Source organism: Oryctolagus cuniculus, chromosome 3 (genome assembly GCF_051225735.1).
Source record: "Oryctolagus cuniculus isolate XC-2025 breed Fujian yellow rabbit chromosome 3, ASM5122573v1, whole genome shotgun sequence".
Taxonomy (NCBI): domain Eukaryota; kingdom Metazoa; phylum Chordata; class Mammalia; order Lagomorpha; family Leporidae; genus Oryctolagus; species Oryctolagus cuniculus.
In genome coordinates, this window is record NC_142869.1 from 29535060 (window position 1) to 29558523 (window position 23464).

The 23464-nt window shown below is 34.4% G+C and overlaps 2 protein-coding genes across 8 annotated transcripts in view; one reads left to right on the plus strand and one right to left on the minus strand.

Annotated features, from left to right (window-relative positions):
• LOC149127296 (uncharacterized) overlaps nt 1–23464 on the minus strand; it is a 264015-nt gene that overhangs the window by 139330 nt on the left and 101221 nt on the right. The gene's annotated exons all lie outside the window — the stretch shown is intronic.
• Nucleotides 446–22498, plus strand: MYL1 (myosin light chain 1). Of its 4 annotated transcripts, XM_089327929.1 has the most exons (8): nt 12771–12844; nt 13600–13624; nt 13876–13903; nt 17789–17932; nt 20259–20432; nt 20914–20991; nt 21600–21642; nt 22187–22498. In XM_089327929.1, the coding sequence occupies exons 5-7, from the start codon at nt 20261–20263 to the stop codon at nt 21626–21628; spliced, it is 279 nt and encodes a 92-aa protein (XP_089184055.1). In that variant the 5' UTR covers nt 12771–12844; nt 13600–13624; nt 13876–13903; nt 17789–17932; nt 20259–20260; the 3' UTR covers nt 21629–21642; nt 22187–22498.

The window sequence follows — 23464 nt, forward strand, 5'->3', positions numbered from 1 at the left end:
AGTTCATGACACTCCCTGCCAAAATTCCAAGTTGAAACCAAATCCTTCAGTAAAGTTCCCAAGGCATGGGGGGAAAAAAAGATTTACAACTTCAGCAGAACTGTAATTCTACCAAGAAAAAGTGTGTCAATGCACTGTCACCAAAGGCTCTGAAGCTGGCTTTGCCGTACTTCTTTCTTCTTTATACATGGAGGTGGGGTGGGGGGAAGCACGAGGAGCTTAAAAAAAAAAATTGATGAAGCCTTCACCCAAAGATTCCATTTATAGTCTGAGGCGGAATGCCATCCCCCTAGACCAGTGAACTGTCCAATCCAGCCGCTTGTGTCAAGATTCTATTAGGCACTAAGTGAAATATATATGCATGCCCTTATACCACTTAGCTCTGGGTCCACCTTCAAGACACCAGGCTGTGGATCAACCAAACCAACACTTCTCTCCAAGCATCATTTTGACAGGTTCTGCTGGAGGAGCTCATTTTTTTAACCCATCCTTTTTAAAAAAAAAATGGCACCAAAGAAAGATGTGAAGAAACCTGCTGCTGCTGCTGCCCCAGCCCCTGCCCCAGCACCTGCACCTGCACCTGCCCCAGCCAAACCCAAAGAAGAAAAAATTGACCTCTCTGCCATTAAGGTAACTAACCGAGTGAATTGTTTGGTCACTGAAACATCTTTCAACAATAGGGAACTCTAGGAACTCACAAAGAAGTATATTTTCATTCAGAGGAATGGCAATACTCAGAGAACTGGTAGAGTTTGGATGAAAAAGATTGGGCTTTAAAAAAAAAAAAGTAACATACAAATGCAGTAAAATTATTAGGAGTATGGTATCTTATGTGGGACCTGTGCTTGTTCTATTGTTTGTTCTCTAGGTTCCATTTTTTTATTTCCAAATTGACAAAGTACAATTTAGGAAGAAAGTATACAAATATAAAGGTGTTGCATTTACAAATATTTAAATCAGTAATTTTTGGTTTTCTTTTGAACAAAATCTCTGTGGAAACTATATCCCTCACCTCAAAACTACAACGAAAGCCAAATTTTAGCCTCTTTGTCTTTCCTGAAGTTTAAAAACAGGTGATAACCCAGTTGTCTTGGATAGATTTATTTGACAGCTGCTTTATTTAATCTGAAGAAAGAGAAGATTTTTGCAATTCAAGTTAATTTTCTTTTTTCAATTTTGCTTAATAAAATCTGATACATCACTAAACCAGAGCTCAGAGCAGAAAATTATGAATTCAGGGGTTTCAGTGACTATAATGATCATCTTGTTTTTTTATACTCAGTACATAATTCATAATTTTGTGAGTTTTTTCTAAATGAAACTAACCCCTCAAAATACTATAAAAGTTATGGTTATGTGACTTATAGTGTATATCTTTGAGCTTTACATACTGATCTTGAACTAAAGAGAATGTGATTGATTTTTGTGTAAACAATTTGCTGTAATCAAAGTTTTCAACGGCTAAAAGATCATCTCTGCTTTTGGGAAAAAATGATAGAATGGAGGTGCCTGTTAACTCTTAGTGATGTGACCCATCAAATGTGAATCTTCTCCTCATTCTCTGGGATCTGATTGGTCCAAAGAAGAGCTTGAAATCCTCAACTAATGAACTCTGCCTTTTATGGAAACCAATAAGCAAAAGTGGCTATGAGGTGATATTTTTACTTACACCCAAAGTTTTGTATGTAATAAACCTGAATTTTGCTAACATAACACAGTTTACTTTCAAGTCTGATACTGATCTTTTAAAAAAAACTATAAAAACCTTTATAAAAAACCTATTAAAAATTCCTGGAATAATTATTGAATTGTGCCATCTTTAGATACATAATGAAATTAAATTGAATATTGTTAATGTAATGAACGGTTTTAAAAAATATCCCTGAAATAATTACTGAATAAGATCACCCTCACATACATAATATAACTAAACAGGTATATTTATAATTTATAGCATTCCAGTTAAATATGAAACTATATTTCCAAGTAAGAGAAGATTAGCACAAATACTTAATGTTTAGTTTGTAGGTACTTGAGTTGTATTTGAAAAATGTAGGTCATAGAATCCAATGTTGGTTAGGAATTATTCTTCATTGATATTCTAAATGACTCCGAAACACATGTCAAATTTTCAAATAAGTGTTTTTCTACCTTAAGGATTGCATGCAAACACTTCATTGAAAGAAATCAAATTTTTCATCACAAGCACGTTTTTAATGTATCTTTATAGATACACACTGACTACATTATTTAGCAAGTGTGATTACAGCCACTACAATAAATCTTATTGTCTCTATTGTTTAACTCTCTACTCTATAGTAATATTAGAGGTATGAATAAGTGTCAAAGCTTGTCCTCTTTATATTTATTGTGATTTATAAGACAATATCATGTGTTTGTGATTGCAAGCTACTGGAAAGGAAAAACAATATGCCTTCTTTACCTACAAAGAAAAAGAAGCATCCCACTAATGAAAACAGACATTAATTTTCCTCCCCAAGGAACTGTATAAGAATAAGTAAATAAATAAAAATATAGCTTGACAGGTGAGAAGTCTCCAAGAAAAGACAAAAGGTAACTTTTTAAATATTCCAATTACTTGCTCACAATCAGCAAAGAAGTTGTACTGAATCTTGAAAGTAGGTTTATCCTTCTCCTGTATGTGGAATTAAGGTAGTATGAGCTGGTACAACTGAACAAAGTAAGGAATACTCCAGGAGAATCTTTGTAGGGCTGGATGTGCTTTAGCTTCACTATTTCATTGCAGAAGAACAGATGTGGTGGATTCTTATAAGGGACACGAAACAGGAGAATTTAAATGAATCTTGAAGAAACAGGAGGAAATTAAACTATATCTTTCATTCACTTACAAGGGTCATTCCTAACAGAGGAAAAAAAAAACAAAAGAATTGAAATTAATGTTTTTTGAAAAGGAATTTAAATGCCTTCAATGATTTCCATTCATCAATGTGAAATCAGTGTGTATTTATTATAGCATAACCAAAAAATTTGGTACAACCTGAGGCTTTTTAAAATTTCAATTTCATCCTAATAGGTAACAGGGCTAATTAAAATGTGCATTAAATCATTGATGCTTCTAATCACCTAATGATATTTCTAGATACATTACCTCATCAGTTACCAACTTTTTTCATGCAGAGAAAATTAACTGTAAAGAAATTAATAGTGCTTTTATATGTGTTTATTCACTTTTTGAAAACTTGATAAAGAACAAAACTCAACTGGATTACAAACTTTCATAAATCATACAACATTAAAAATCTTGCTATCCTTTAGACTTTGAGTCATGCAGTAGTTTAAGTACAACTTTCTGTGCAGTACATGGCAATAGTAAAATTTGATTCCTCAACACAACTCTCAGCTAACATCCAAGTTCCATTTTGCAGTAAACCGCCTTTAATAACTACATACTGGACTCCCTATAAACTGTACAATCTTGCATATTATTAATTAGCTGTATCACTTTCTTAATTGTACATTCCAACCTGATTTTCTAGGTCATTGGTTATTGGTTTAGAATATTTATACAGGTTGTTCCAACAAAACTGTTGGTATTCTCTAAGAGAATGTTTATCTAATGTCCTATATAATGATGTCCATTATATATCCTATAATCACCCTTTCCAAACACAAAGTATAGCTGATGTGTGAATATTAGAGTCACTGTCCTTGGTGGTTCTAAGTGTTGTTTGTCTTCAGAGACTGATACTTCCAACAGCAATGCCCAGACAGAATCCCAACAGGAGTTAAAACCTACCATAAGTGTGGTTGTAGGTACAAACGCAAGAGTCAATACTAGTTGCTCAAAGCTACAACCAAGTGAAATACTTAAAGAAAAAATGAGATGATCATGTGCCTAGATTTTTAAAAATCTCCAGTTGTGTAAGTGCATTTTTTTGCATGATGCATGTACTAACCAATAGATATGCCAGAAATGCTGTGAGGTGACAGAGCTCTGAATTGTGTATCTCACTCTGCTGCTTCAGTTTTATTTCTCATTGTATTCATCATTGAATCAAGTCATTGTTGATTAGATAATGTGAATACTGCAAATGGTGGTAATAGTACAAAATGCATTGACAGAAACTCTTAAATAACATATATTGAAGCAACAAATAGCAACATGCTTATGAAGATTTAAATTTTCTAAGTGATAAAGTAGAAATCTAGTGTTTCCAAATATATTTACGAATGGGTGATCAGTGGAGGCAGATAGTTGTATATCCATTGTGATACTAAACTTGCTTTGTTGCAGGAATAGGATTATTTGTGGTAATCTATAAATTCCTTTTTTCTAATTTATAACATGGATAATCTAAACCCAGTTCAGCTTAGAAGACTAGGAAAATGAAATGAAAGTTTATGAAAATTATAAAGCTCTTTATAATGTGTTCATTATGAATTTATTCTGTGCCCTATAACAAAACCCCACAAAACATTCATAGAAAATGCAGTCAAAAATAAATTTAGTTTAGTCCAAAAGTTTTGAAATTCATCCTTATGAGAATCCTTCAAATCTTTCATGAAAAATGCATATTATGAGAGAACTATTTGTGGATTTCAAAATTTTTGCACCAAAATAAACTCATCTTTTAATTCTATTTTTCCACAAACATTTCAAATTCCATTACATTATTTTATTTAATCCTCAGAACATTTCACAGAGATTGTTTTTATCCTCATTTTGCAAGGAAAGAAATTGGGCCTAAATGAGGTTAAGAGTTATGCCTATGATCCACTAACTAGTTAAGTGATGGAGCTAGGACTTAAGCCAAAAAGAGTACTCTGTGTTAACTGTATCATAAGCCAGTTGAGGTTTATGAAGAGTAATTTGCTGTTTCTAAGAGTGTATAAAAAAGCTCTTTTTGCTCTTCAGGGCATGAGATACAGAGGTTCTTATATGGTCCTGAACAGTCCTGTCTAAACAAGAAGAAGGGGTAACAGGCACACATATGATCAAGTTCATCAAGACTTTTGACTATGACAGTCAATATGGTTTTGCTCTCTGCAACTTCTCTTATCCTAGAACCTATTGTAGACAAATTGGGTGCTGTCTTTCACAGATGGAGGGTGAAATAATAGGAGCTTAAAATGACATCTAGTCATTTTGTTCCAGCTTCCTGTAAAAAGTTGTAAAGAGAATATTAATATCAAACAAATGCTGTTAAATGTAATGAAGCTCATTAAATTTTTAAATAATTTTGTTTTTGTTGTTGTAAAATTAAGCATATACATATATAAAACCTGACCTTCAAATTTCATCATCAGTTTAACATGCTGAAAAATTCTGAAAAGAGTAAGAGATCTATATTTTGCTTATCAATTAATAACACAATTTAAACTGGAAATCCCAACAAACGTTCTTTGAAGTGACACCAAGAAATACAGTGCCATATGTAGAATATGGTTAAATCTTAACCTTAACTAGTTTGAGGGAAAGAGAAAGAGAAAGAACTTACATAGCCAGTTTCAAATTAGATGAAATTACTGTAAACATTTATAAGTTGTTTCTAAGTTTTTGATAAATAATTTTAGGAATCTTTTTTCACCCAGATTTTCAATAGTACAAATTAGTTTTTAATACATTTTTAATGTTAACCAGTTTTAACGTTAATCTATTTGCAATGTACATATAACTTCAGAAGCAAATAAAAATTCTTTGAGGTTTCACTAGACATAGGTATTATATTTCTTCCTTGAAATATCTATGTTATATAAGAAAACAGGTGGGATGGAGTGGCAAACATTAAAGGGCATTTTGTAACTCTTCTGAATTATGCAAATAATGTTTCTTCAAAGTAAAATACAGTTTGGAACTGAAGAGATATGTTGACCAATTAGTAATGAATAGAACTTTTAAATTTTAAAGATAATGAAAGCTTTGCAAGACAAGGAGACCACAAAGTGACAGTGCCAAATATAGCTCTTGACATTTTAGTTCTGCAAATGAACCCCCTGGCAAGTTGTCTTTAGAAGTCCTTCCATAATTACGCAGTATTAAGCACCATCTGACTCATGGAAATTGTGGAAAGGATTATATTTAGTCTGCTGATACTACACTTTCTTCTGTTTCTCTCCAGACAGCAAGATTTTTTGTATGAAAACGGGATTTTCTATAGTTTGTTTCTACATCAGCTTCTAGAGTTTGTTTGACACCTGAAACCAGAATTTGGAGAGTAAAAAACATATGATACAAAGTAGTAATGGCTTCAATTATACTAGTTAAAACTGAAATTATATGAATGATAAATCCTGACAATTCTGGTCACAAATTAATAATAGTGAGTTGCAGCCAGAGAAGAAAAGTTTCCTTAAACATAAAACCACTTTATAAATTTTATATTCTTCCTTCTACACTATGAGAAAGGTTGTTAATATCCATTAAGTGCCCAATAGCACACTGCCTCCTATTCATAAAAAATCCAACTGCCTTAAACATGGCATTATGAAATTATATTTTGCTTAACTCCCATATATCTAAATTACAAAATAATGGTATCTATTGAATATTTAGGTATCCTGCCCTTTTCCATTAAAAAAAGTCAGATGGGTAAATTCTAATGACCACAGGAAGGAAAACTCACAAAACTTAGACTCATAAGCAACCCTAGAAATCACGCAATATGACATTTTATATTACAGAAACTACAGTTAATCAATATGCTTTTCTATGAGAAAGACAGAACAAAATTCCTGGTCTAGTTCCCTTTCTATCACATCAACAGACTTGAAGGCTCCAGAATGGCAATGCCAAAATTCATGTATTCCTGCTGTCACAAAAGGAGCTCTCACTACAAACAACTAAGGAAAAGCAGATACTTTAATTTTCATAAAACGTACACAAGGAATTTTAGTAATGCTTACATTTTTAGAACAAAAATGTGAAAGAGTGAATAAAAACAAAGTTTGATTTTTAAAAAATCACATGCAAATAAATGCACAAAGGAAAGAAAGTACAACTCTCAAGAAATCTTAAATTTATCAATTAAGCTAAAAAATGCAAAGTTGTGGACTTGGGTAAAATTTTTTATTTTATCGAAATTCACTTAGATTAGACCTTTGTCAGTTCTTGTAGATCTGAATCTTGTTTGCTTAATAATTCAGTCTTCAGTCTTATGAGATAGAATGCGGTTGACAAGTCTAGGCCTTCTGAGCACAGAATTATGCATTTCCTGTTCCATTCAGATCAATTTGCCCAATCTAACCATCAAATCTCTCTTTTACATGTAACCTGGGCTAGTACTGTATTCTCAATGTTCTTCATTTCTCTTCTACACCATAGTATAGTAACCCATCTTAGTTAATATTTTGTCGAGGTCAACAATGCATGGAAACATATTTATTCCCTTTAATAAATAAATTATTCTGAAGTACAGAACTCTAAGAGTTCCAAAATAGTACTTTTGCTTGTCTTCCACAGTGAAATTAGCTTAAGATTTTCCCAAGTGTTTATATATATACAGGTCTTCTGTCTCTTTGACAAGCAACATACAGCAATGTTGTCTTGATGGCGAACTGGTCCTCATGAGATTAGCCTTACTTGGGTCATTAATCCCCACTGTTTTCTGCTGGGACTATGAAATTCTTTGGAAGATTGTTGTCTAAGCATCTTCCTAGGGCATTTTATTCCACATCACTCAGATCATCTTTAACAATGTATTTTCTTCCTTTGCTACTCTAAAGTTGAACAGATATCAATTTCAGAATCTCTTGATTAACTGAATTTTAAACTTTTTACTATAGATCAATTCCTTTAATATACCAGAAACTTTTCCTTGTTTTTAATCATTTAACATACTTCAAGATTATTATAAAGATGCTTCTCAAAGTTAAAATGAATCTATAAACATTGTACTAAAAATTCTTTCTAGTAGCAATATCTTGTAGACTATAACTTACCTAAATCTAACAACAAATAATTACACATGAACCACAAAAAAATGTGGACAGTATCTATCTATGAATAGTCTGATAAAAACGTAAATTAACATTTTTTAAAAGATTTATTTTACTTATTTGAAGGGCAGAGTTACGGGGGGTGGGGTGGTGAGGGGAAGAGAGAGAAAGAGAAAGAGAGAGAGAGAGAGAACATTTCATCTACTGTTTTACTCCCCAAATGGCAGCAATAGTCATGGCTGGGACAGGCCAAAGCCAGGAGCCAGGAGCTTCTTCCATGATTCCCACATAAGTACTAGGGCCCAAGGACTTGGGCCATCTTCTGCTGCTTTCCCAGGTACATTAGAAAGGAGCTGGGTCAGAAGTGGAGCAGCTGGGGCTTGAACTGGTGCCCATAGGGGATGCTAGTGTTGCAGGCGGTAGCTTAACCTGCTACACCACAATGCTGGATAATAAATTAAGATTTTTTTAAAGCCTTTAAAAAATAAGTGGAGAGTTGTCAAATTAGAAGTCCAGATCTAAACATTTACATAAAACCTAAGGAAAGGTGTTAGAAATATAAAGGTGTGTGGCCGGCTTAGTAGTGTAAACTTCTGCCCACGGCCAGCATCCCATATGAGCTCCTGGTCAGCTGTTTCACTTCTGATCCAGTTCTCTGCTAATGGGCTGGGAAAGGAGCAGATGATGGCCCAAGTGCTTGGGTCCCTACACCTACTTAGGGGACTGGAAGAAGTTCCTGACTCCTGGCTTAAAAGCGGCCCAGCTTTGACCATTGCGGCCATTTGGGGAGTGAACCAGAGGGTTGAAGACCTCTCTCTGTCTCTCTGACTCTCTCTCCCTCTCTCACCCTCTTGCTCTTGCTCTGTAACTCTGCCTCTCAAATACATAAATAAATCTTTACTTAAAAAAAGAAATATAAAGGTGCATACATCAGCAATTTAAAACAAATGTGCCTATCATGTGCTGAACAGTTCTAAGTATTAAAGATGTAGCATTCAATTGAATGAGCGTGCTTGTACTTCCTCTAGTAGGCAGGGTCTTTGACAACAGATGAAGTCTCTTTCCCAGAGTGGCAGTGGCAAGGGGGGCAGAATAAAGTATTCTATAGAAGGAGTTTATGTCTGAAGGAGAAGCTTATACAAAACACACACACACACATATATATATATATTCTAAAGGTTTTAACAGAATGTAAATATATTCAGTATCTCATATAAGAAAGGCATTATATGGAATTTTATCAGGGTTAAATCTAAGAGTAAGGTAGGAGTACTGCTCTAGGAGGAAGAAGTAGGGACAGGCCCACACCCAGGTCCATATCATGGACACATGACTTTTCAGGAATGGCCTACAATTTCCAGAAGTTTAAATTAAGAAGATCAAACAACTTGCAGTAGGAGAAAGCAGCTGGTTAGAACATAGAGAAGAAAAGGTTCTTTCAAGGAGAAGAGATTTGAAGAATATTTAATTTCTTTTTAAAAAATTTATTTGTTTATGTGAAAGGCAGAGATACAGAGAAGGAGAGAGAGAGAGAGAGAGCGAGAGAGAGAGAGAGCAAGAGAGCTTCCATCCACTGGTTCACACCCCAAGAGGCCACAATGGATGGGGCTGGGCCAGGCTGAAGTCAGAGCTAGGAGTCAGGAGCCCAAGCACTTGGGTCATCTTTTGCTGCTTTCCCAGGTGCATTAGCAGGGAGCTGGATTGAAAGTAGAGCAGCTGAGACTCAAACTGGTACCCATATGGAATGCAGGCAGAGGTGTAACATTCTACTCCACAGTACTGGCCCCAAATATTTAATTTTAAATGAGAGATGAGAAGACTGCATGGCTCACAGAGGAGACTTAAATCAATTTTTTAAAATCAACCAAATGATGATATCTCGAACTGAGGTCAAAATCAACTGACATTATTTATTCATATCATGCCTTTGATGAAAGGGAAGATTGTCTCATTATAACACCAGGGAAGAGGTAAAGAGAGGTTTTGTCAATTATAAAAGTATACCAGAGAATAAATTATGTTTCCCATTTATTCTTTGAAAATCTAGAATGTCTACATTTTAAACTATAGTTTATCTCTAGACTAGGCTATACTGAAGACTTTCCCATTGTCAAAGAACGTGCTGAAATGTTTTTTCAATTCTCAAAAGGTACAAAGAAATTGAAATCCCATTCTCTATTTGATATATATAAAGACTATGAAAAATAGTTTGACAACTACTTGCCACTTTACTGCTTCTATTTTAATAATAATAACCTTAACATGATATTCTAGTTGCTACGAATAGCTTATTCATAACATGAATGTAACTTTTAAATTGACTTTCCAGTTTACCCAATAGATTTTATTCAAACTGACCATATTCTATATGTATATAAGGACACAGTTTTTCTACCTGGAAAGAAGTATGAAACATGAAAATGATCAGTGTGTCTATCTAGTAGAGCAATTTTGATGGTCAATTTTGTATTTTTAGCTCTACTAAAGATATATGCTAGTTCTCAATAGTAATCATATGGCAATTCAAATTCAATGACACAATTATTTCAATATAATTACAAAACTTAAAAAGACCACAAAGAAAATTTGTTCTGCTCTAATGACCTCAATTTGCATTTCAAAAGAGATTCCAAATTGCATTGTTATGAACGGTTATAAATTGCTACCTTTGTCTCTCTTCTATTTTTCTATAATGATTCAAAAATGTTGAAAAATTCAAAAATTAGAGAAATATTTAATTTTTCTATTATTTCCATTTCACAATAACATCAAAATATCCATCCATTTATGAAGGATTACCTGGGTACTAATCATTTAAAAATTATATTTTCAAACTTCATTTTGGGATCTAAGAACCTATGACTTTTTTCCACCACTTGTAAAATTTGGGCCAAAAGTAATATGTATATAGACATTAATTTCTTCTAGAATGGTCTGAAAGAAGCTACAAAATTTCTTTCTAGCTGAGAAAACCTCATGCTTTTTGGGACCATTCCTTTAAAAAATTACTGGGGCAGTGCTTAGGAGATAGTTAATATACTTAATGCCTATGAGCTGATTTAAATATGTAGAAAACAGATCAACATATTGTCTGAACTTCAGTGGACCTAAGACTAATATTCCAGTACCACATTTCCTATTTGAGGAAGGGTGTTGCCCCTATTTTTAGGAAAACTCCCATGAATACCACTGTCAACCAATCATTTAGATAATTTTAAAATTCCAATGTGTGGCCGGCGCCCAGGCTCACTAGGCTAATCCTCCGCCTGTGGCGCCAGTACTCTGGGTTCTAGTTCCAGTGGGGTGCTGGTTCTGTCCCAGTTGCTCCTCTTCCAGTCCAGCTCTCTGCTGTGGCCCGGGAAGGCAGTGGAGGACGGCCCAGGTGCTTGGGCCCTGCACCCGCATGGGAGACCAGGAGGAAGTACCTGGCTCCTGGCTTCAGATCGGCGTAGCAGCCATTTGGGGGGTGAACCAACGGAAGGAAGACCTTTTCTCTCTGTCTCTTTCTCTCACTGTCTAACTCTGCCTGCCCCAAAAAAAAAAAAAAAAAAAAAAAAAAAAATCCAATGTGCAATTTTGCACATAACCCCTTTGTCAGGTTCCTTTGATTCTCAGTCTGGAGACGGAGCCATAAATTGTTGGAAAAACAGAAACAGAAGGAACACATTCTAGTAAGAACTTACGCAGAATTTCAAAAGAATATTCATCCAATGAAAAGAGATGAGTGCAAAAATGGTCTATCAACTTTCCTGATTAGAAGAACTTCAGAAATGTACAAGACGTGACCAGTCAACCACTGTAAAGATAACAGACATGGTGAAAGAGAAACACTCAGATCCAATGTCAAGAAACAAAGAGAGAAAGGTGAAAACTATTTTTAAAAATGTTCAATGGCCGGCGCCACGGCTCACTAGGCTAATCCTCCACCTTGCGGCACCGGCACACCGGATTCTAGTCACGGTCAGGGCGCCGGATTCTGTTCTGGTTGCTCCTCTTCCAGGCCAGCTCTCTGCTATGGCCAGGGAGTGCAGTGGAGGATGGCCCAAGTGCTTGGGCCCTGCACCCCCTGGGAGACCAGGAAAAGCACCTGGCTCCTGGCTTCGGATCAGCGTGGTGCTGCGGCTGCAGCGGCCATTGGAGGGTGAACCAACGGCAAAGGAAGACCTTTCTCTCTGTCTCTCTCTCTCACTGTCCACTCTGCCTGTCAAAAAAAAAAAAAAAAAAAAAATGATCAAACCATTCCTGGCTTAGATAAGACTCCTGAGAATACAACTTGCAAAGGAATGATCTTTACTTGGAGATATAAGGACCTGACACAGTTGTCACCTGGGGGCACCCTAAGGAACAAACAGAACGTGCATGGCCTTCTCAAATCCTCTGAACTTTACCATAACAGATAGAGCTCAGAGGATGTTCCTTCTATGGTAGTTGCCATTTGAAACCCCAGACCAGTCCCATCCAAGAACATCCATTAATACCAAAACTTGCTGACTAGAAATCTGTGGAGTCCAGAATTCACTAAGAGAAGGGGTCAGCCTGAGTCGTCAGAGAAATTCTGAGCTCCTCTGTCCCCACATAAATAAGAAGCTTCTCAAAGGAAGATGCTCCAACCAACAATCTTGGCGACCAAGACCATAAAAGTACTGACAGGCCTCAGTCTCACCATGGCTGTCCACTCCTGGGTTCTGGCTTCCTAAAAATAGCCCTCAGGGTACAGATCCCTCTTTCCCTTTGCCCTAAGAAAGCTAAAGAACTCTCCAAGGGGAGTGGCAACTTCCTTCTGAAATCCGATGCTGGTAGTGAGGTCACAGATTGCCCAGAAATAAAAGGAAGCCTCAGCAAGGGAGGACTCCACTCAGGGACTGGAGCAGCCCTCAACTCACTCTTCAGCTTCGCCGCTGTTTTGCAGCCCAGCAGCTCCATCATGGTGCGTCCTATGAGAAAACTGTTTCTCATTTACAGAAGGGCATAGATAGGAGATTTCAGCTGAGAAGGAATACAGACAAGGAATAGAACTGAGGAGAGAACGTATTCAGTATGAACCTTTAAAATCTATTTGTTTTTCCTTTGGATGAAGTGCACGGAGGAAAGATGAGATTACTTAAGGCTGTTATGCCAACTGGAAAAATGCATCTTACTCTAAGGGTGGAACATTATTTTGCCATATCACATAAGGTTTATGATATCTAAATTTGTTTTTAAAATCTTACAACTATCATGAAATATTATACCTTAAAATACAATCCAATGAAACCGATAGCTAAAGTTAAGGAAGGTGTTTCTGATGCATTGGATGTTAAATACTAGCATAAAAATATATTGGCTAAACAAAAGACCTAAGGTGATATTTTTAATGCAATGTATCTGTATTTTTTAATATAGTGTATTTTATTAGACACATCTTAAATACTCCAGAGAGCATTATATTATTCTAGGAAGTATTTGATTTAGCAGTTCTTAAATCATTGATTCATTGATTAAGATACAGAGAGATGTTCCCCAATTATCTTTTGCAATAGCTTTTTTTATGTTTCTAGATTCAAACCTACCCTAAGGCAACCTTCCTATGCTATGACATCTATCTACATGGCTCCCTAAAGATTGTCAGGGCAGAGCACACATCTGTCAATGCATTTGAAAAAGTACTAGTTGTTTCTTTCTTTTTCTCTCTCACCACCACAGTCCTTCAGTGCTGACCAGATTGCTGGTAAGTGAATTGAGCTTCTCTACTGCAGATATAGGCAGAGTCCTGCATTGTTTCTGAAAAATCACTTGATTCAAGGCATGTTGCTTTGTGGCTCAATCTGTGAGTGTCCAAGCTATTCCTGAACTCTGAAAAGTAGGCTGATTTGGGGAGCTTACTTTGAAGATAACTCAGGGAATGAGCTGGATACACTTTAAAATCAGGACATTTTTGTTTGGTTAAAATATTCTTTGTGGTTAATTTCTTTCTAACAGATCGAGTTCTCTAAGGAACAGCAGGATGGTAAGTTTAAAAGCTACAGTGGTTAATATGTGCACACTCATAAAGATGGTATGTGAGAAAACCAACTCCTTTGGGAGGAGCTTAGCTCTTCCTAATTATCCCCACTGGTGTTGTGACTCTAAATATAAATTGCCCTCAATCACTCTAAATATAAATTAGCTCAACCTGAAATGCTTGCTTATAATAAGCAATCAAAGTTTAAAGCAAACAAAAGCTAAATGCCAGAAGATAAGTCCTTAAATTCACTGATTTCTAAATAAAGGTAGTTTGATGCAATAGGATAGATATTATATATATATAGTGGATATAGTATATATTATTTTATATGTATGTATAATATGGATATATTATATACTATTATATGTTTGATATTGTTTATATATTTATGTATATTGCTATATATACTAATAATATGTATCCATAAAAATATATCCCATTGCATATATAATATATATCCAAAAATACATAGGTTTTAGATAGCAATTTGTTAAATCCAAAAAAGGATATCCCTCCATTGAGATGCAGGACAAACTCTCATAGAAGTAATGTGACTTATTCATGGGCCCAAAGAATTAGTGTAGAACCAAAACCTGGAATTAGTGGAAATTTCTTACATAAAAACAATTATTAGCTAGAAGACTCCAAACATTTGAGATTCAAGATTTTATGCCATGAAAAATGTTCCAATTTCTAAATGAACAGATATATATCTGTAAAAGGGAGAAGAAGAAAAAGTTATATGATATTTTTAAAATCAGAATATTGGTCATAATAATGAATATTTATATATCATGTATATTAAGATAAACAAAATATAAATAATTATAGATGATTAATGAGGAATTATTCAAATACTTCACTATCTACCTAAAAGAGTCCACATTCTTCAGCCTATTTCAGGTTCACATTTGTCATTGCTTGGATATCAATTAAGAAAAAAAAAGAAATTTGCCATAGTGCATATTTTCATGCATCTACATTTTGGCTAATGGCCTCATGTAGTCAGATTAGTTTGATGATTCATAACTCAAGATTATTTGAGACTATATTGTGAAGGACTTTTTAATTGAAAAAAAGAGTTGATTCTACTACACAATTTGATTTTTAATGCTTTTGAAACTAGTGGTTATGCTACATTATTATCAGTTGCTGTAACCAGTCCTCTCAAATGTCTAATTTGCAGTGTCATTATGACTATAAAGCTATATGATCAAGCAATGTAAGAGTACAACATCCTTGCAGGGACAAAAGGACTTACTCTTGAGCATTAAACCTATTGCTCCTCATGTGAAATAGGTTTCAGACACACAGGATTTCAGTAAACACTGGTATGGTGGACTGGGTTTCTCTTGTGCTGGAGAACGAACATAAGCCTTTTAAATTACATGGAAATCTTACTATTTCTGAAATGAAGACTATTTTAGATCATTCCCTTGTTTAATGATTAAAGAGTTTTCTGATGACTGCTCTATTTAAATATATATATATATATTTATATACATATAAGATTGAAAGGGGGAAAATCTAGAAAATTATAGTTTTATAAAGGTTTAATAAGTCCTGTGCTGACCAGTAGAACAGCCACTAGCCACTTGTGGTTATTTAAACTTCAATTCATTAAAAATAAGTAAAATGTGAAAGCTATTTCCTCAGTCCCAACTAGTCATGTTTTCCTCTTAAAGAGGCACAGCTAGCAGCTTCCTATCAGTTCTACACATGCTGTTCTAGAGGTCAGTGAACCTTTTCTTAAACCATCAAATGATAAATGTGTTAGGCTTTGCTGGCAGGAAAGTATCCTCCCTTATCAGTATTCTGGTGTATCCTTCTAAAATTGCTGTTATTGTCATTTTGAAAGGGAAAACATGGTGTGAAAACAGCCACAAACAACACTTAAATGAGTGGGCATGGCTATATCCAAATCAAGCATTATTCATGAAAACTACAGCCAGTCCCTGGGAAGTAGTTTGCCAACCCATGTTCCAGACTCTTCAAGAGAATAACTAAGCCTTGCGTTAAAAATCTGTAGTGAAAAGAACAGTATTTTCTGCCCTCTGCCTTTAAATCATGACAAGGGTTAATGTCAGAGTGATTCTATTACAGCCCATAAAATCATATTTCTACATCAGCAACTGCCCAGGGTAATTGTAAGCCCTCTTGAGCAGTCTGTGCATGAAAGCCTGGAGCCAATAACAAGAATAGTCCAGGTTCACATGTCCCTTAGAAAGATGAAAAATAATATTGAACTAATGGCTCCATAATACCATTGGCATGATTTTTAGATTAGGGTAACCATCTATTCTACTCAAATTGCACAGAATTTGAGGGGGCAATTTTAGCAAGGAAAGATACCATGAAAGACAGCTAAGTGTGAATATAATGGTTGGTACAATCAGATTAGGGAGTAGAGGGTAGTAAAATAGGATATATGGATGAGTAATCTATCTAGATGGCACCTTTTGACTTCATAACCTAAAAAGAATGCTTTCATCTCTACCAGTCATTCACAAATGGTTTTCTGACTGTTGTTCATTGTAACCCCAATAAATCACCATAGTACTTTTGGGTTTCCCAAAAATTTTCATTTACTTAAGTTTACCTAAGTTTAGAAGTTTCATTTAAAACGGTTTTCTCACCCCTAAATCCATAGTAATCTTCCATGCTGCCTTACTGGTATACACCAGAAACTGGGATTATGAAGAATATCAGTGCAGTTCTTCAACCTGAATATCCTGATTGTGAACTAAACTGATTTCACAAAATGTTACCATTGGGACAAACTGATAATATTATGCAAGGAATTTTTCTGTATTACTTCTTATGACTGCATGAACTCTACAACTATTTCCAAATTTTTATAAAAATGGTATACTTAAGTTGTAAAGCAGAGGCTGAGGTGGCAAAGATGTTGGTCAATGAATATTAAGTTATTGGATAACAGAAATAAAGTCCAGTGTTCTATTATACAGTAGCATGATTACAGATGATAATATACTGTAGAAAAAATTTTGAATTTTGTCACTCACTGAAATGAAATGATAAACATTTGGGGAATTCAGTATGCTTAATCTGAGTTGAATATTATATAATGCATAAATGTATTGAAACATCACATGATACTCCATAAATTCAACATTTATATGTGAATTAAAAATAAATTTAAAAATTCTAAAGCTAATAAAGCAATGTTGTCATACGTATTATCTGAAAAAGGTATAAAATGTATAGATTATTATATCAATAGGTCCAAATATTTATCTCTCAATTAATTATATCAGGAGACTAAAAGAGTAATACATTGAAATGATTAAGTAACACTATACAACTTACAGGTTTGTCTTACTCATCTACATTTTATCCAGAAAACGAAGTTATTTCTGGAAAAAACTATTTAAGGGGAGACTCTAGTAAATATATACCTCAAATATTTTTCTACATAAAAATTTACCTTCTATATTTAAGTATATTATATATGAAGATTCTGCATAATTTGGGAAGTTTGGTCTAATCTCACACAACACAACCCCAATTGAAAATTTGCTTTCTTGAGATTGTATTATTCTTGCTAATTATATGAGAAATTACTAAGATTTTATCAAAGTCTCAGAATTCTTAACCCAATCCCACTTCCCAGGCAGGTGAAGGAAATATGATCAATTACCATATCTGATTAATAATAACATATGACTTGAAATTGCAAAGGCTGCTTTAAAATAATTCCAGAGGATTTGTCAATGAATTTTGAGATAGAAAACAAGAGGCCTAACAATAACACCTTGAGTGGTTAACAAAACAGAGAAAAGTACTAACTGAATCCTTTATGGATTTAGGGCTAATGAATAGCTCTCAAGAAGAAAAAAGCACCCTAATGCTTATTGCTTCTTGCAGAATTCAAGGAGGCGTTTCTCCTGTATGACAGAACAGGTGATTCCAAGATCACTTTAAGCCAGGTTGGTGATGTCCTTCGGGCTCTGGGAACAAATCCCACCAATGCAGAGGTCAAGAAGGTTCTGGGAAACCCCAGCAATGAAGGTAAATTCATCAATTTTTCCAAGAAGTGTAGAAGTGTAGGGAAGAATGTGTGTGTCTGTGAGTGTGTGCACATGCGTGAGAGACAGAGTGAAAAACCCATTTCACATAATACAGCTCAGTTTGCTACTGATGGTGGTAACTGTGACTCTTAACCATCTAGTATCTCAGCTCTTTAGCTCATAAAATAAAATAACTTTATCATGCTAATTAAATGAAATAATATGCAATGCCAGCACTGTATCAAATATTCATAATTTAAAGGATAATAAAATTAAATAATATTCAAACCCGCACAAATTTTTAGACTTCCAATTGCAAAAACAAAAAGACATTTTGACAGATATTCAATGGGGTTAAAACACAATATTGTAACAATATCAAGTAAATACAATAGCACATATCAGGAGAGAATCTGTTTTTTTATGTAAACTGTGGAAATAAAAATGTAATGTTTTAAAGTAACTGATAACATCTGAAGATTTGGCCCTGTACTCTATCCCTTGACTCCCTGTTTCTGTGGCCACCTTAAAATAACCTTAGCTATCTTAATGAAGAAAATATAAGATGATGTCTTAATAAAGATATTTTCTATTTCTAAAGAATCATGAAGTCTTAATAAGCCTAAGCCAAAATCTTTATTCAGTTCACCAAGGTAAATCCTGGAACAAAAATCAGTGGGATACAAAAGTAGAAAATTGCAGAAGTCATTCACTCAAAACAGCAACTCAGTTATTAGTCTGGAATGAAAATGTTATTTTTAACCCCAATGCTTCAATGGCAAAAAAATATTTAATTATTTAATTGAAAAATTTTACTCTAAACAGAAAAGGACACAAAACAAGTTTTCTCAAGTAGTTATTTGAGCTGTTTATCTTTGCCATTAGGAAAAACAAGGAGAGGGAAGGCAAATACATTTTTTTTGATAACTGAAAAATGTTGGAGTCTCTCCTTAATAAAAAGAGAAAAACAAAAATGATTTCAAAAAATCTTATTTCCTAATTCTGGAATCTTCCTCAGATTTCACTTTCTTTGGAAGAAAATTTCCAGTTAAGTCATGCAGAAGTAGCTGAGAGCATGACACAGAGAAAGAGAGCAATAGGCCAAACCTTATTTTCTTTTTTATACTTTTTTCTTTTTCTTTTTTTTTCAACTTTCATTTAATAAATATAAATGTTCAAAGTACAACTTTTGGATTATAGCACCTTTTCCCCCCATAACCTCCTTCCCACCCGCAACCATCCCATCTCCCACTTCCTCTCCCAGACCATTCTTCATCAAGATTCATTTTCAATTATCTTCATATACAGAAGATCAACTTAGTATATACTAAGTAAAGATTTCAACAGACTGCGCCCACACAGACACACAAAGTATAGAGTACTGTTTGAGTAGTAGTTTTACTCGCCAAACCTTATTTTCAAATGTCGCTTTCTAACTTACCAAACATCCATCTCTAAAGGAATTATTAAGTTAATGCTAATTTATTCCACACTCAAATTTTATCTTTTTAATATTACTCAATATATTTGACTCCTACTATATGAGAGAAAAGTAGTAAAAGGAAACTGTGATATGGGGTGTACATAATTTTACCCAGTTGCATGTTTCTGGATAGTCTACTTATACTTTTGCTCTGAATGAGATGTACCTTGTCAGAAGATACCAACAAAGTCCTATTATCACCAGGTCTCTAAATTGCAAAGTCAGGAGATTACAGAATATTTGATACACTCCCTCTCCAACTAAATTTCTTTTTAAAATTACTTAAAATGTAAAGAAACTGAAGGTTGTAGGAAAGTTCAGGACATAAGTGCAATATGTTAAAGTTAACTGTTACTAACATGGATAATCCATATGTGTGGATTTATTGTCTCTCAGTATATTTTTATGTTGCTTCCCTAGCATTTGTGGTAAATATTAAATTGACAAAACTAATGAAATAGTGGTTAATACTTATTAAAGACTCAGTTTGCCCAAAATAGTTTAATAATTTTTGCACACATTATCTCATTTAATTCTCACAATAACACTATGAGATGTTTTTATGTTCAATATGAAATCTTGATGCTCAAAGGGGTTAACAAATCTACCCACTGTCACATAGTTGTAAATGGTGCCTTGGGGATAAAACTCATGTGGACACTGGGACACAAGGGCTCATGCTATTACCTTATTTCTGTCAGTTTAGTAATTTATCAATTGCAGTTTAAGATGTATAAAGATTATGAAGATTTTTCAGATGATTCAGAATTAACTTGCAAGTTTAAGCTGTAATTCAGAGATGGTGTTTCACCGTTACTTATAATTTCCCAAATTATAATTCCAGAGATGAATGCCAAGAAGATAGAGTTTGAACAGTTTCTGCCCATGCTGCAAGCTATTTCCAACAACAAGGACCAGGGCACTTATGAAGATTTTGTTGAGGGGCTGCGTGTCTTTGACAAGGAAGGCAATGGCACAGTCATGGGTGCTGAACTCCGCCATGTTCTAGCTACCCTGGGTAAGAATTCATTTCAGTGGATGTAATACAACAAAATATGTAGGAAAGACCATGGCAAGAGAGCCATATTATAAGCATATAATAGAGTATATTATAAGCATATAAGAGAGCATATTATAAGGTAGAGGGGAAGGCTACACAGGAAAAAAAAAAGAGTCAGAAGTTTTTAATGACTGCTTCAATTGGCCTCAGTGATACGAAGTTTGTTTCGGGAAGGTGGCTATTTAAATTACTGGAGATAAGTAAAGTAATATAATTCTCATAGGATATAGTTTAGACAATCAGGGATAATTTGTATGTAATTCATTCATCCAAAATCAGTATACTGACAATCTAATAAGAGCCAGAGAAAAAAGAAGGCCACAGTTCCTATAGCCCTAAAGTTTAGTCAGCCTCCAGAAGGCCATGGCTGATTGCTCATGGTGTATTTTTAAAAATATCCTCTGACCTTCTTTCTGAATGAGCACTTTGGTTTTATCAGGTGAAAAGATGAAGGAGGAAGAAGTAGAAGCCCTGATGGCAGGTCAAGAAGACTCCAATGGCTGCATCAACTATGAAGGTACAATCAATGTGCACTGGTGGTTTCAGCAACTCTTAACTGACTGGGGTGATAACGAATTCCTTTTGAACTTAAAATAACTTCTCCTCTTCCTTTCTTACTGACATTTGTATGTCTACACAATGAAATTCTCTGAAGTCCTAGAAAATAAAGATACTTCTGTGCAAAGCTTTGGTAATATCTCCAAGATAAATTATTAAGACAGAAAAGCACAAAACAATGTCTGGAGTATGCCACTATTTGTGTAAAATATTTTTAGAAAGACGTATTTGTATTTCCTTGTATAGGTGAAACAGCTCCATCAATTTAGTGGTAGAGATAGGAACTGGCTAGCATGCAGACAGTGATGAGGAACATTTTTTGTTATATATCCCTTTAGATTTTAAATAAAAATTTTTAGCCATGTGAATGAACCATTTGTTCAAAATATTAAATTTACAAAACTGAGGCAAGAGTCTGAAATCTGGTATTAATAAATATGGGCCGTATGCAACTTAGGAAACTAAAGTTTACTGGTATAGCTAATAATTAGGATTGAGCTAACCTATTGATCATCCCTTTTGTTAAAGCTGACTGCTTTCTAATTCCAAACTGTTTTAATCCTCCAGCTTTTGTGAAGCATATCATGTCTATCTAAATGGAGGTCTCCAGGTAGGTACCTGCTTCCTCTTTAAAACAAAAACCTTCTCAAAATTGGTTTTTCTCTTAATTAACAACTTCATTTTATATCCTGTAAACATAATTAGGATTGCTTTCTCATTTAGAGTTATTTATATTAACCTGAAAACATCAGCTCCTTGAGATGGGTAATTCAGAATAGAGTATTTTTTGTACAAAGGTAGAATCCCATCCATTAAACCCGATCTTTTTAAACTAAACTACAACCATGCAGTGGAGACTCAACAAACAAGAAAATTGCTAACTAATTTAGTTGAAAGACAATACTAATACAAGCAAGGGCCTAAGGTCTTTGAAAAACTGAAGTATTTAACAACTACTGCCCTAGAAAATTGTGTTGTAACTGTTCAAATTCAAGCATGGGTAAGGAAGGTCATACAGGTAGGAAATGGCTTACCTTGCAAGTGCTGTATGTTTTATGCGTTTTCTTCTTTTGCACTCAAATGACCTATTCCTGAGGTTTTTTTCCTGAAAAGATGCAATCAACACCTGACATGTTTTCCTTTTGTCTTTACAGAATGAGCATTATGCAGGAAGACTGGCTGGAACCTTACTTTAATAACATCCATAACTAACAATCCATATTTGTTTACCATCTTTGAGAAAAATAATATCTGGGCTGTTCCAGAATGAAGGACTGAAGGAGTCCCTGAATTTTTATACACTTGGAGCTTCTCTCTGAATTGTATTCATATTACAAAAACCAAATGCCTGCTGCTCCAGAGAAGAACACTGACAATCGCAAATCCAAGCACTACTCTTTATTAATTACCTGGAGTCAACAAACATCTTTAAATAATAAATAATAAACACTTTGGTCAGTCTGGAATTCTCAGGTCATACTGTTTTTATTTTCTTGCTCAATGAAAATAATTTTTGAAACTTCAATGTTTACATTAAATGGATAGAATATCTGTGAATTATAAACTTAAAAGGATAAATCATTGCATCCGTACAGCACTAATACATTTGATAATGAAGATAATCACATATTATATGAAAAGAAACTTAGGATCAGAGACATGTTAATAAAAACTATTAATTCGAGGTGAAAACAGCTTTCTTCAGATTTATATATATCATTTTATTCATGATTTGATCTCACTTCAATTGACAATCTAGTCCAGAAAAAGTTCTAATAATCCCTTGGTCCTTCTCCCTGAATGACTTCAAGGTTAAAATTTAAAGAGATCTTTCAGGGTTCCTTAAAAAAATTCCTAAGGACAAAATTTTTGTTCGAGTATTCAATAACCTGTTTGCTAATATTGTCTCCTACTATGATCCCTCTCACTTTCCATGTCCATGTCCCTAAGTTTTGGTTCAATCTTTTTAATACATGTCAACAATACCAGGGCTAATTGACAGAAAACTTTAAAACGTATATTTATTTCATTATTTCAGAGTGCTACCATGTATCATATATTGCCTTTTGTTACAAGAGAATCTGGAGGTTGATAGTTGAATATTTAGAAGAGATGAGTAATAAAATCTTTTCCCACCTCCCAAAAAAGAGAATGGTAATGCTTGGGAATATAAAATCTCTGAAAACTATCTGCCTACCCATATATTTTTGGAAGCTGACACAACTTTTTCTTGACATTGGGAGCTTCAGGTCATCAGGCTCCTGGAATTAGAGTAGCCAACACTTGAAATTGAACCTATGCTTTTATAGCTAGTATGATGTTGGGAAAGTAAAATCACTCTTTTTAAGGTAAATGCACTTTGATGCCATGATATTTAATGGCAAATTTACCTAAGGCTAGGATTTGGATATATCATGCAGCACCAAACTAAG